The sequence below is a fragment of the Sciurus carolinensis genome, chromosome 8 (genome assembly GCF_902686445.1).
Source record: "Sciurus carolinensis chromosome 8, mSciCar1.2, whole genome shotgun sequence".
In the NCBI taxonomy this organism is placed as follows: domain Eukaryota; kingdom Metazoa; phylum Chordata; class Mammalia; order Rodentia; family Sciuridae; genus Sciurus; species Sciurus carolinensis.
This window is the reverse complement of record NC_062220.1, coordinates 136,034,501-136,050,259: the sequence shown is the minus strand read 5'-3', so window position 1 is coordinate 136,050,259 and position 15,759 is coordinate 136,034,501. Positions and strand designations below refer to the sequence as shown.

The following is a 15,759-nucleotide window of genomic DNA, read 5'->3' as shown; positions in this document are numbered from 1 at the left end:
GTTTGAATGATGTAAAACTCCATGGTTATTTAGTATCAAGTACTGATTTAAGCCTGCATATATCAAATGGTGGCTTAGATTGCTTAGAGAAGTAATTCATAGTCCTAGTTTCACAACCATCAAGGAATATCAATCAATACTATATAGTTTCCACTATTTTAATTCACATGATGATTTTTGTTTTGCTTTGCTTTGTTTGTACTGGTGATTAAAGCCAGAGGCATTTTGTCACTGAGCTACATCCCACCCTTTTTTTATTTTTTGAGACAGATTCTAAGTTCCTTAGGGTCTTGATAAGCTGCTGAGATTGGCCTCCAACTTGCAATCCTCCTGTCTCAGTCTCTCACGTTGCTGGGATTACAGGCATGCCCCACCACACCCTGCTCTCTTGACTATTTTTAAAGTGATGCCATAGAACTCCTTAAGGAAAAAAGACTGCGGAAGGATAATAACAAAAGAAAATGCCTAAATTACAGAACATGTAATAATAAATGGTTTAGATAATTGTGTAATGACAATTAGCTTTCTACTCCTATTTTTCATATCCAACAAAAATAATATATAATTTAATACAGTCTCATCCAAGAATCTATTTTGGTACATCTAAACCATTATTAGAAAATGAATATATAAGCTGATTCCCCTCACCCAACTCGTCCCCAAAGTCAGTTGTGGTTAAGCCAAAGAAAGTGAAAAGCCAAGAGTACTCTAAAGACTCACCTTTTGTTGACTGGTTTTTCATCCTTCTCATACGGTCCAACAAACCACTTCCCAGTCCTAACAAAATTCTTATCCATTAGGCACCTACAATAAATTCATTAATAATTACTTTTATAGATCTAATAACCAATTAGCAAATCAATGAATCAATAATCCCAGATTAGAAACACCAATCAAAATAAAACATCACCAATTAAACTGTCGAAATATTCTCTTGTTACTTAGAAGTTATACATTATACTTACTGAAAGAACTCTCTGACTTTGGGCAAAGATTTTCATGCCCATGGGGGAAAAGAAGCAATATAAATTGGCTGAAGCATTCCCAAAATTTCTTAGGCTTTGGAATTACTTCAAATCAAATCACACTTCTGCATGACTTCAAAACTCGTGTCAAAGAGAATGTCAGAAACAGCATTTCTTCAGCTGCCTCAGAGATCATCATCCAAGCCATGTTCACCCATCTTGCAAGTGTTAATGCTGGTTTTTTGTTTTAGTTTTGGTGTGGTCTGGCCTTTTGGTTTGGGCTTGGCTTGTGAACGGTAATCCTTTAGCAAGAATCTCAGCCCCCCGCCCCCAAAAAAAAAAAAAAAAAAAACAAACACCCCACATAGCTTCATATGCTTAGGCATTTTCCTTTGAAGGTATAGTAAAGCACTTGGTTACGACTTTGCAAAAAATAAGGAACTATACTCATGTCCTAAATAACGAGTATTCACTTTACTCATATCTAAGCTGTGCCCCACTTCTGTTTTCATGCCTTGTTAGTTGTGTTTCAATGTCAAATCGTAGGGTATTCTTTCTGAAAACATATTAAAATGGTAACTGAGTCCTAATCATATAAACATAATAATGCATACAATTCAACTGAACTAACAACACAGGCAATTAGGACCAAGTTGATCCATGTGCAGTCAAATGACAATGTATAACTGCCATCTGGCCAATAATGAGATGCCATTGATTGTAAGGAGTATCTCTGATTTAAAAACATAAAATTTTTGAATGATGAAATGCAGTAGTCACCTTAACATCATTCAAGGAAATATATTTCGTAAGAAAAAGTGCCAGACTGTTGCATATAATTCTTCTACATAAGGTTTGTCTTACCAGGGAAAGAGCTATATAGCAATTCTTTATTCAATATTCAGGCAATTCGGTACTTCACTTTTGTCTCTAATCTCCACAATATCAAGGATAATGGAAAGAATTCAAGCCCTCACCCTACTCATTACAGGTTAAATAGGTTAGTAAATGGCAAGTTTCTACTGGCCACAATGTAACTCCCTTTGGGCAGAATGAAGTTGAAATACTATTAAATGAAAATGTCACTGGCTGCTTTTATTTTGAAAACTAATTTCCATAACTATCTTCCTTATTCATAACAGAGAAATTCATTTTCAAAAAACCTAATCTGACTTTTTAAGTTAATAATTAAAGACGCATACTTTTTAATGTTAAAGATTACATGACTTCATTAAATTATATATATATATTTTTGGGGGGGTTGTTGATGGATCTTTTTGTGGTTGCTGAGGATCAAACCCAGTGATTGACACATGCTAGGCAAGTGCTCCAGCACTGAGCCACAACCCCAGCACCAACTTCATTAAATTTAGAATACAAAATAAAGTGCACATCCTCAAGCTGAATAAATACCTACTTTCATCCAAGGAGAAAGTACACAAGAGGCAAAACTGAAAACATGCCTCACAGCTTATTCACTAGCCAAAATCTTATTTATTTTAGCTAAATTATATATAAATAAATATTTCCAGTGAAAACTCAAAAGTTTGATATCAGGTTTCTCCCACCAACAATACTATCAATAATCACTTGATAGAACTGCTACTATCATCACCACCACATGTTGATTACCAGGCACAGTATCTCATTTAATTCTTATAACAAGAAGATCACATGGGTGTTACAGTGTCAGTTTTCAAAAGTAAAGAGGCTAAAACACCTAACCAAGGTCACACATATTATCAAGAGTAGAAATGCCATTAAGTCCAAGTATATCTGATCACAGAAACACAACATTTAACTACTACCATTTCCTTCATTCTTTGCTGATTTCTTAAATCCAGATACAACCTGCCAGTGAATTAATGTGAAAGTGTTTCTTTATTCTCCAAAAGCTGCTGCTAAATTGAAGGTAGACCTTAAAATCAATAATGCTTATAATAAAAGCAATCGGGTATGTAACAGGTATGGAATCACATCAAAACACTCAACAGTCTTTTAGTAACCACATCTTCACCAAATAAATAGCATATTTAAAAAAATCACTCTCTCATAAATGCCTTGAAGGTCAGAATTCAAAAGAATTATTTAGTAAGCAGCAAAGACTACATGAAATTTACAGTGTACAGTTAGAAAAATCTAAGACTTTAGAGAATATGAAAGAAAAAACAACAAAATATCTGTGACTAAAGGACAATGTATAAAAAAATGTATTTCAAAATCCTTGCCCTTCTCTGCAATAAAAGCCACAAATTCTATTCACTGACTTCATTCTAGGAAAAAGCAGAGTCTGGAATGTGGCATTCAAGGACAAAAGCAAATTGCAAATGGCTAATGACTGCTATCTGAGAGTCTAACTCTGTGTGAATATATCTCCTGGAGTTCCTACTACAGATCATATTTCTTTGTCAGGCAATGTCAACAAAAGGTTATTATCACTAATACACAGAATAGAATGGAAACTATGGATCCTTTAGTCTGAAACCATCTGTTTCCAAAAGAAAGGCATAATGACTTATGTGATTTTTCAACTGCTAATCAGTATCTATGTGGTAAGTGATTTCCAACACAGTAAAGGAAAAACATTGAGAACACAGAAAATTGTATTGAAAAAAGGAGTGTTTTGGCTCAATTTTCTACATATTGGGGTAAATAAGGGTGGGGAGATTCAAATATGACCCCTCCAAGGTTAGCCAGTTCTACCTGGAGCATTATCCTTTAAGTCACGGGGAAGCCATGAGAGGAGGAGGCATATGTTTCGGGGGAGACATCTCGACCACCTGGCTGAGCGATGAAACTATGCTGACTCAACATCAAGGCTGTAATGAGGTACCAAGTCCTCCTTTCTCAATCACACTGGGGTCATAGATATACAGTTTAAAAAAATAAAAATGAAAGCTACTATGAACTATGCATAGAAAAATGCATAAAAAGAGCAAAACCCTACACACAACCCATAGGGCAGGTGAACTCTATGAAGTAGACTCTAGTTAAGAATTTCCATATTGAACAATACTACTGATGCCTACTAACTCTGCTTTGACCTGAAGTCCTTTTATTGTCCCATTCTATCCCTCCTCCTCTAATTTGAATTCCAACTGTCTTTCCTATCTCAAATCAAGTGGGTACATTCTCTTACATCTACAAATCTGCACTATGCACTACTCAGTTGTAACAATTCATTTCTATGACTCTTATTCACGGACCACATTTAAATGTCTATGATATAATATACCTTAAAATGAATAGACCAAAGATTATTTCTTATTCATAAAGTAATATTATTATTATTCTTGCTCATAACCACCAATATGGGTAGGCTTGTACTATTTGAATTTTCTTGGGTCTATGTATTCTCATCAATGAGACACTTGATATTTTTTTTTGGGGGGTGGGAATCTACCTAAAAAACTTCTTTATAGCCTATCACTTCACACTGCAAACTAAAATTACAGAAGATACTCAGTATGGAAGGAATCACACAGCAGCTAAAATACATGTTAAGGAAATTAGCACAAGTGCCCAAATGCTTAAAACACATGTTAAGAATACAGTTAAGCAAATCTTCCCAGGAAACATTTTTAAAGTCTAAAAATTACATCAGAAATATAATGTCCATTTTTTATACTCTACCAATCTTTATTTTCTTATTGTTTGAAGATCAAAATTTCTACTTCATAAATACATTAACCTAGCAGACACACTCCATCTGCCACAAATTATTTCAAGACAACATCAAAAATAGTGCTAAGAATAAATCAGTTAAGCCAGCTTGTCCAGTTACCTCAGTCATTATTATCAACATTTTCAAAATTGTTTTACTATTAAGATATGACCTAATTCTATAAAGCTACAGTATTACCTGGTAAGATCATTATGTGATACCAGATTATAAAAATTCCTTCAGGCAATAACACTAAAAATTATTTTTCTTCCCAATATTTGGCCACCTCTCCCAACCCACGCGGCAAAAAAAATCACTGTTTCAAGAAGAAAAGGAACAGCTGCTGAAAAATGAAAATGAGAATGAAATTGGGCTGCACGTGTGTGCCTGTGTGTGTACCTACTGTTTCTGTGTTGTGCCATATGGCTCTGAATAATCAGTTACAAAATGCAACCTGACTCCAAAAGTGGCAAACCACAATCTTCAATCCCAAAACCACAGGCAGACCTGATGTAAGATGACAAGTGCTACAGCATGGCCAAAGCCTAATCCACGCAGCAAGCCATTTCCCAGATGTGACATTATGGAGGCATAGAAGGAAGGCCACCAATGACTCTGGTGACTTCTGTGCCACTCAATTATGTATATAATCAATTTCACTGATTAGGAAGTCCGAGTACAGTGTTTTGCCATCATATCCTAACCAAAGTAGACTTTAATGTTATCATCTAATCACAGAGCTACTCACATAGACTAAGTTCTATGGAACCGCATGCCGAGACATCCTCACCAGCACCTCCCAATCTTTATCAAAATCCCCTCTTTTATCTCACCACTCCCAATTTTTATCAAGCATATATGTAAAGAAGTCCCCTTCACAGAAACTGTAATGCTGCCAAATTTCAACAGAATAAAATTTAGCCCCTGTGTTCCGGGGCTGAGGAACCTTTTCCAAGTATACTTTAGGTCTTTGCTACCCTGGGCTTTCACTGTGCCCTTGGGATACCAGCTGCTGTAGCCACACAGCCTCTACTGCTCCCCTCCTATGATACCCATAAGGTTAAGTTCTTTTACAGACCTAGCCTTGCCTCAAATTTCCATCCTAATTCAATTCCAAAGAACTGGATCTCTTGCCTAGTGTCAAATGTTCAGTATCTAATCCCATTCTCCAACAACAAAAATTTATTATTTTTAAAGTCTTAATCCCTGCCCTGCCCTAAAAATATTAAGTATAATGATTGCTTAGAGTCAGCAGATTTCTTTCTAGACATTTACAACTAGATCTGTTTCCAATCACATTTATCTATAATTTTGTACTTCTTAGAGGCTTGTACTTCTAAAGGCTTGCTTACCTACTTATGTTAAAGAACTGCATATTATGTCATTTCAATAAAATGGCAACCTGTTGATTACTCATGTCTCACCCCTATGATCACATTATACCAAACACCTTCAACCATGCAATGTCATAACACCATTCCTCCAACCATAGCTATACCTATCCCCACATACTTATTATTCTGTGAATATACTTCTCATTCTGAAATCTCTAATCCACCATCTCCACTAGACAGTGTTTGCTTGCCCTTTGAGGATCACCTTTGTTGGATCACAGTAACATAATACACCAAGAACTAGAAATGTATGAATACATTATTGTTATCATAATTATAATTCCAATTTACTCCCCATTGTTTTTCCCCAAATGAAGTATACCTCTGAACACCGACTCCTGGCAAACCAAGCAGCTCTGGGCCAAAGGCAACTTTTCAGCTGTGTTATCAACCACCATGGAGTGAACGTGCTGACGACCCTTCAGAAACGCAGCCCCAGAGGACTACTCAGAAGAGCCACCATGTTTTACACACATCCAGCACCACATATCAAGGTCTCCCTGCGTAAGCATGGATATGACAGATCAGAGCGGATTCAAAAGACTAACATGGTCTTCTATTGTCTACAAAGCAATGATTCGAATTTTAGAGCAAACAAATTATCTTGCCATAAAAAAATTAGCTCATGTATTTTATTCCAAAATCTTAAGAAAATGAAAATTAAAGTATTTTAACACACATAATGCCAAATTGACAGCATTATGCCAGACATTTTAAGTATCTCTACAAAGTTATTATAAAAACAAGATTTTCATTAGTACTACATGTGGTGCAAATCATTGAAACGATGACTAAAAATCTGGCTTTCTGAACCATACACATTTTCTGGCTTGTTCAGAGGCTTTACAATCCATGGTTTTCTTCACTGTGATGATACAGGTAACAAGGATATGATACATCATGAAAACCTGTGTCAATTATAACAACAAAAGAGGGGTAACCCCTGAAAAACAACTGTAGATTTTTGCTTCCATAATCCAATCACAAAGTACTTTTCCATTAATGAGCAGTGTAAGATGACCTAAGCTTAAAATACACTGCAACCTTTGAGAAAATTACGATGAATACAAAACAAAATTTCACTAAATTGAAAAAAAACTGATAAAGAATAATTTGAACTAGTACGTTAATAGCACCTAGGGGAAGAAGAGGGAGATGACGGGGGGAGAGAAAAGTTAAATGAGCAGAGATTCTGTTTAAGTAAAAACTAAATTAACAGTATTTTGTTATTCTGGGAATTATGCCAGAAAGAGATAATCAGTCATGAAGAAAATCAGACGCATATTTACTTTCCCTGAAGAACAGGAAAACAGCATGATGATCCAAGTCTATATAACACAGAACAGCTAAACACTCTCAGATTATGGAATTTTAACAAGAGAACACCAAAATCAGCCAATATGAGCTCAAAGGTTTAAAAAGAATGTATGAATACATCTATGATTACATTCCAGAACGAACTGTTTCAGTGAGATAACTGGCAGCTATTTGGAGGACACAGCTTATTAGAAGGAGGAAAAACCTCAATTTAGTTTTGGCAGATCTATGCTTTTCCCAAACACGTTCTCTCTCCCTGTCTTGCTGACATTAAGCTTGACCACATGACTTCACTCCTTGCTCTCTACCCAGAAGACCTGGAGGTTTGTAGACAGGGCTGCCCCATCAGCAAGGAGATGTGGAGCAGTACTCTAGCCAATGACTCACAGTGGACCTTTTTTTTCAGCTCTTCTGTTAATGCAGCATAACTGGGCCTAACCTGGACTGATCAAGAAGGCCATGGCCATACTTCAAGAAACACTGATGACATCTTAAAGTAGAATAATGGCAATCAAATTAGAGAAAATGGAACCAAATGGAGGGATATATGGAAGACTGGCAAGGAGAGATGGGGAATTCAAGATCATATGTTAAGAACTATTAAAAAGGAAAGATAAAAACTGGGGTTGCTATCAAATAGGTTACCACAGAGAGGCAGGACTGCATGTGTTATATATGACCCCAAAGGAGAATACTAAGATAAAGAAACAAAAATTGTAAGAAGACAGATTTCTAATCAGTATACAAAAGACTTTCAAACACTGAGTACTCTCTAAAGATGGAAAGCTGCATTCACATAACCAGAAGTGTTCACAGAAGGAATGACCCAGTAAAAAGAATGCAATCTTTATAGAATGCAATCTCAGAACTGGTAGGGTAAATAGACTTAACTTTTAAATGTTGTCTCCAACTCTGCAAAGAGTTAATATTTCACTTTACTTCTATTAGCTATAAAAGCAATTAACCATTAATTGAGCTCTTATAATGAGAGAGAACTGAGATGAACCAAACAACCTTTCACCATTTTATAGGTAAATGAACAGGGGCAAGCTCAAGTCACTGGCCCATATCACATAGTAAGTGGCAGAGCTGAAATTCAGAGTATTTCCTGCCTCTGAACACAACAAAGAAAGGGACTTCTATAAATATGTGCCCCTAAAGAGATATATAAAATTCCACCAATATGTTGTCTTCTGTCTGACAACTTTATGAAAAATGCTCTTGTGTTAGTAGCAGTGGGGTTTTTTAATTTGTTTGTTTTTTTTGTTAGGAGGGTGGGAATTGATGACCTAGATGTATAACACATAGTGTAGGCAAATAGTGAAAAGTTTGAAATGAGAAATTAGTAAATGAAAGATGAAAACATCTGAAGTTATTGAACCTTAGAATATTAAATATTAAACGCAGTGTCAGTATAGTATTACCTCAGCACCAATGGTAACGAAAATATAAAATGATTTATTCTCTGTGAGATGGTTGTTACCTTAATTTCTAGAGTGAAATTATTTTAATCGATCACTGAAGCACATCATTCTGTATACATTAGCAATCAAAGACTTATGTTAAGAAGATCAATTTATATGACTCCCCCATAGCTGTAAGTTTCTCAGGGTAGTAAATGAAATTCTTTTAATTAAACATATTCTTGTGCTTAAAAAATGTAAAATTAATGAATTGCTTGTACAAGCTTTGTTAACATACAAACTGAAGAAAAAAATGGTTCACAAAGCATACACTTTCTGCAAGTGATGCTGTCCTGAATGATCTGCTCAATTCTGATCTTCATGGCAGAACCTTACAATGTCCACAATGGAGAAGCAAGTCAACATTACCTGAATAGCACTTAGGCATAACAGAAAACTGCCACAAAAAAGGTAACAAACAATACCTGCATTAATTTAGGCTGTAAACAGTTGAGGACATTATAGCAAATGTTCTAAACTAGGGAAAAATTTAAAAAAGCAAGCATGTATTAGTCTTTCCAGTTTCTGTTGACAATGAATAAAGAAAACTGACAACAACCATTTAAAGTGCTTTCCAGCCTCAGCCTCATGAACAGGGTAACTTTCACTCCTAGACTAAATACATTCATTTTAAAGTTAAATGAAGAGAAAAATATCATTTTACAGGACAAAAAGATTAGCAAAATTTTTCAAAAGATTCTCAGGTTATGCATATAAACGTGGGGAAGTGTGATTATTAATTATTTTCTAAAAGAAAAGTTATTTCATTTGTCTCAAAATTAACTCCTATAATTCGAACAGAATTCAAATAAACCATTCTGGGAGTATTTTAATTAAAGAATACAAATTGATTTAAGCAAAATAAATTTGTAGGAAAAAATTAAAATTACTAACATTAACAATACATCACACATTATGTGGAACATATTATATACGTTCACAAAAGATCTACAGTGTCCCATACTTAATTTACAGGATTTTATTAAGACTCACTGAGGCCACAGTAACTAAGTAAAAGACCTTATAACCAAACCAATTCCTAACCCAAAGATCTTTACATCTTTCCCAAATTTTATTATGTGTCACAATTAATTTTCTCAAAAGTAATAATTTAACTTGAACTGGACTTTAGTTTTCATCATGAATTCTGAATTCATGAGCCCAGAATAAATGAATTCTGCTCATTTCTTGTCCTTCACAGGTTTGGGGCTATTCTAATTTTCTTTCAACCAAGAAAATTAAAAACACAATTAAAACATTTAAAACACAAGTCTGGAAATTCAACCACAAATTAATATTTTTTCAAATGAATAAACCATGATATTAAAAAAACATGGTGCAGTACAATATCAAAAACTATATACTCTGTTCCATATTCCTCAGAAATTCTATATCAATAAAAATGTGCTTAAAAGTACATTAATTACTGAATCAGTTTTAAAAAAAAACAAACTTAATTCTAACACAGGATTACAGAAACAATAAATTTCCCACATCTTCCTGAAGGGAATTTGTGTGTAATTTTATTCTGTTGTATTTTGCAGTAGGGGGAGAGAAGTACAAAAATTTAGAATATGTAAGAGTACTCAATGCTTAAATCAATGCTTCTACAAGTATATGATACCTCCGTAACAGATAAGCTCTAGGTCTACACCAAATCACAGGATTAGAAAACAAACAAGTTCAGAATGAAAAATCAAGAAATTTGGAGGGAAGGAACTTTCCAAGTGATCTAAATGATGACAACTTATCAACTACAGTTAAAATATCTGAAGCAGTGATGCTGTACTGCTATCACCTCAGCCAGTAGTCTGGATATGAAACTCAACAGTACAAGACTATCCTTTCGGCTTTGGTGACCTAAAAGTCCTACCTCAGAAAGAAAAGTGAAATCGTTTCAAGTTAAGAGGTTCTCAAACAACAACGAGAATATGTCAAAGGGTTTTCCCAGGCCACATGTGGAAGTGTCAAAATAAATGATGGTAGTAATGAAGGATAATCTGTTGAATAAAACAACAGTCCATGAACCCAAATTTATATAAGATACAGAGAAAGAAAACTTAATGGAAGAGCATGAAAACCTCTCCCATATAACAATGCCAACTAAGAAAACCAGAAAGAATGGTGGCACCTAAAACTTAACATGAGCACCATAATGGTAACTATTGATTTAGGTAATGTCTACAAACAGGTTAAAACACAAGAAGATTTTTTGGTTTTGTTTGTGATTACTGTAATTGCTGTTTTGATTTGCAGTACTGGAGGGTTGAACACATAACCTTACACGTGGGCACATACTCATCTCCTCTCCCCACCCCTTTTGGTTTTAATTTTGAGACAGCATATCTCTAAGTTGCCAGGGCTGGCCTTGTGGGTCCTACTGCCTGAGCCTTCCAAGTAGCTAGATTACATATGTGTGTCACCATGTCCAGCAGATAGGTCCTACATTTTGATGAGAAAGAGGATAATTACACAATCTCATTGTATCTGGCCAAAAATTACTTCAAAGAAAGATATAACTAACAAAGATCATAGTTAACAAAATATTAATTTACAGTGAAGAAATCTGGTAGAACATCAGCTCAGTGACGTGATCAAAATTATAACATCATTAAAAGAATGGCACTCACGATATGTGCCTCCTGCCATCACACACTGAAGAGAACACACCACCCTCCTATGGCATTCCTACCAAAAAGCATAAGCTAAATCTAACCATGAGAATCTATCTCAAACTGAGGAACCAACACATGCCAGTATCAAAAAAGAAAAAGACAAACTTTTGGAGTTAAGAGACATGAAACCTAAATAATGTATTATCATGGGTTGAGTCTCAAGGAGCTAAGCTGTAAGGGACATAACTGGGACAACCGACAACATCTGAATTAAGCTACACATTAAATAATGACATTTAATCAATGTTAGATCTTTCATAATTATACTATGTTATGTGAGAGAAAATTCTCATTCTTAAGAAATACACACCTAAATACTCAAGGGAAAAAAGAATGATGATCTTGTGTCTTCACATGGTTCAGGGAATAAATTTTAAAAACAAAAAACAAGAAATACAACATGGGGGGAAAGAAGGCATATGGGAGTTAGTTCTACGTACTATTCCTGAAACTTCCTTCCTTCTCCCCCTACACCCTGCTTTTCTTGTTTAGATTTTCTTCAGTACTAGGGCTTGAGCTACAACATTCCCAATTCTTTTTCATTTTCTGCCCATGCTGGCCTCAAACTCACAATCCTACTGCCTTAGCCTCCCAAGAAGCTGGGATAATAGATAGATGACACCAAGCCCAGCTGGGCGTATTTTAACACTAACAATAAAATCACTGCATATAAAAATCCCAAGCATTCAGGAATGTACTTGGGTGCCTCAAAACAACTGTCCTCCTGTTCCCTTTCTTACCTTTCTAAGAGATTGTGGATCGCTTTGAAGAGCAGCGTCCTACATTCATAGGAAAGGCCATTTTCCCAGAGTCCTTCTTCCACAACTGAAAAACAAAAAGAGGGAGAAAAAAAAAGAACCAGTAAAAAGGACATCCAAATAAAAATAAAGAAACTTTTTAAACATTTTTTAAAGCAAAGTTAATGATTTAATTTAAATGACTTAATCTAACACTGGAACAGAGAAAGGAAGTCAAATACTTTCTCGAACTAATAAAATACTTAAGTACAAATTTTTCATTAAAGTCTTTGAAATATGAAACATGATGCATGAAACATGATGCAATTCCCCTTCCATAAAGGTCTTTCCAACCTGCTTCCAATTAGTTTAAGATTATTTTGAAATTCTGAGATTAATTTTCTACCTAACAGTGCCACAAAGACTAATTTGGATAATATTCTCTTACAAGATAAAGAAGAATACCACAAATTAATACCAAGGTTATAACACATTTTTAAAGAGAAAATAAAGAAGGAACAATTTCTTATAGTATAAGAATTACACGAATTTCTTCAAATGTTCTGTAGATAAATTTTGGATAAGATTTTAAAGGCATAATTTTAGGAAGACTGTCGGGAATTAAACCTTCCAATATAATATCAAATTTACTTACTAAATTTATAATTTTCTTAATATTTTACATTTTGGGAAATATCATTTTTTACTTTGAAATATTAGAATAATGAGCCACAAGTAACAAACACCAAAAAAAAAGACAAACACTGCCCCGTGTATTCTTAAAATTCTTTCTTTTCATAAATATATAAACAGACACAAAATGCCCCCAGAAATAATTTCCTTTTAAATTACATTAGTTCAAATCAGCAAAAAAGATGGAAACATTTGCAAAAGAAACTTATTTTCCCTTTTACTTTTATCTAAACAAAATTACTCACCTGAGAAAATTCTGATAAGAGAAATAAAACACTCACTGAATTCACAATGAATTTTAATGTTTTTTGCTATACCAACAGACATGCCAAAACATATCCTCACATTCTCTAATCACACAGCATTTTTTAAAAATGTATTTGCATTCATGCCTTTTATAAGTAAGACTTTCTTTAAAAAAAATTTTAAATTAGTCAAATACTTTTTCTTAGTATGCCAAATAATTTTTTTTATTTTTCCTGCACATGTGGCTAATATTGATTTACTGAAGTTTCCCAAATCCACCTTTGTCAAATATTTTGTTATTTATAGTTTTTTTAAAAAATGGGAAAAAATGTACAGTAACAGACAAATATTCCTACTACCAAGGGACAATCAAAGGTAACATGAGTCTCTTCTCCCACATTCCCCTTCTAGGCAGAAAGAGAACTAAAATTCACAGTAAAAAGAACACACCGTCTTAATTGCTTTTCTTTCCTAATATGTTTCACTGACTCTAAAGTGTCATCAACTTTTAGATGAACTATCATTTTATAAATCACCAAGGGAGAAGAGGAAGATGACAAACTAAAGCATTACTGCTATCACATAATTTTTATAAGAGTTCCTCAAGACTAATTGAGATGTGTTCATTATATATCACTATTGTGCACATAAAAAACAGGTATTAGCAAAATAAATCAACTGAAAATTCCTAACATTAATAGTCTTAAGTCCAATTCTTCTGAATCACTTTTCAAATTAGTTACTGATGTAAATATTTTTCTAAATAATAGTCCATTGGTCCATAAAGGGTGTTGGTGATATGGCATTTGTGAAAAGTGTTTCCTGCTCTTATTTACAGGATTGACTTCTAAGTTTGTGGCACCAATTTCAGCACAACTTTTTAAAACTTTTAACAATTACAATCTTCAAACATACCTAAAAATAGATTAACAAGATCAAAAAAATTCTAATAACCAAAAGTTATCATCATTACGTCACCTGCTTCAAATATTCTACTTTGTTTTCTTTCCCTTTTTGTCCTGATATAGGCATGTGTTGCTTAACAACAGGCAACTTTATCAGAAATACATCAGTAGGGGGATTCTGCCATTGTGCAATCACAGTGTGCTTACAAACATAGACGGTATGGGTCAATCACTTCATATGGCCCTTGATGCAATTAAAAGACACAGTAAACACAAGATGGATGTGGCTACTGCAGTATAACGTGGCACAGCATTTTACAATAAACTTTCTTTTTAAATAAATAGGAGTGCACTCTAAAATTACAACAAAAAACTCAATACAATCTGAGCATCCCTAACCCAAAAATCCAAAATATTCTACAATCAGAAACTTTCAACACTCAGAAAGTTTAGGATTTGGGTGCATTTCAGATTTCCAGACGAGTGATGCTCACCAGGTAAAGTCTATCCAAATGTTCCAGAATCTAAAAAGAAGTGAAATCTGAAACACTTCTGATCTTTTAGATTCAGAACATACAACCTATATAGTAAATATATAAACCAGTATCACAGTCACTTATCATGACCGATTATTACGTACTGCACATAATTGTATGTACTATACTGCTATACAACTGGCAAGCACAGTATGTTTGTTTACATCAGCTTGACCAGATGTGAGTAAGGCACTGCACTACCACACTATGATGACTATGATGTCACTAGGCAACAGAAATTTTTCAGGTCCATTACAATCTTATAGGATCAATGTGCTGACCAAAATGTCATGTGGCTGAATGACTATACTTTAAACAAATTCCACTCCTACATATTCTGATATGTGACAAATCAGAATCTGGACAATCTACCAATTAATTGTCTTTTAAGTCTCCCTTAATATGGAAGAGTCCATCTCTTTCACAAAAAAAAAGGTCATAGACTTGTTGAAGAAACCAGGCTAGTTGTCTTATAGGATATCTTAAATTTGCATCTAATTATTTCTTCATGATATTCATCATTTTGTAAGTTTGTTTGTTTTAGGCCTTTTGCAAAACTGAGGCTCAAACCCACAGCATAGTAGGCAAGAATCTTACCACTGAACTACGTTCCCAATCCATTTTCATCTTGCGTTTCTCTAAGTTACCCAAGCTGCTCCTGATCCTGAGATCTCTTGTCTCAGCTTCCTCGGTAGCTGAGGTAACAGTAGTGCGCCATCAAGGTTCCCCTCATTTTGCAAGTGTTAATGTTGTACCTTGAACTTAACAGAGGATATCCCTTCCACACAAAAAACCTTCTCAGACAATAACCACACTCTTTATTTTGCCCTCAAATGGTTCTCAATACTTGGCTAAATGAAATGTTGAGGTGTTACACCAGCCCAGCACCTCAAGGTAGAACACTCAACAAGTTTGCGCATGCAAAGGCAATGCCAACTTTATCCCAATTTTTGTACAACCAACACAATTTTAAGTATCATTATGATTTCACCCTGATTTCAATAATTTAAAAATATATCTTAGAAATTTTTTCTCTCAAAAGGAATTCTAAAAATATCATTTCAGATAAACCTACAACTAACATCATACTTAATGGCAAAACACGTAAGATAAGGATGTCTGTTCTCACCAATCCTGTTGTGAAATTTTCCCATTCAACTGAGG

At 34.5% G+C, this 15,759-nt stretch overlaps 1 protein-coding gene across 3 annotated transcripts in view; it reads right to left on the bottom strand.

Moving 5' to 3' along the window:
• Med13l (mediator complex subunit 13L) overlaps positions 1-15,759 on the bottom strand; it is a 284,233-nt gene that overhangs the window by 120,757 nt on the left and 147,717 nt on the right. For all 3 annotated transcript variants that reach the window (XM_047560071.1, XM_047560072.1, XM_047560073.1), the window contains exons 3-4: positions 12,219-12,303; positions 721-804 (exon numbers count right to left, since the gene is read on the bottom strand). In XM_047560071.1, coding sequence (XP_047416027.1) covers positions 721-804; positions 12,219-12,303 — 169 coding nt within the window. The remainder of the gene's footprint in view (positions 1-720; positions 805-12,218; positions 12,304-15,759) is intronic.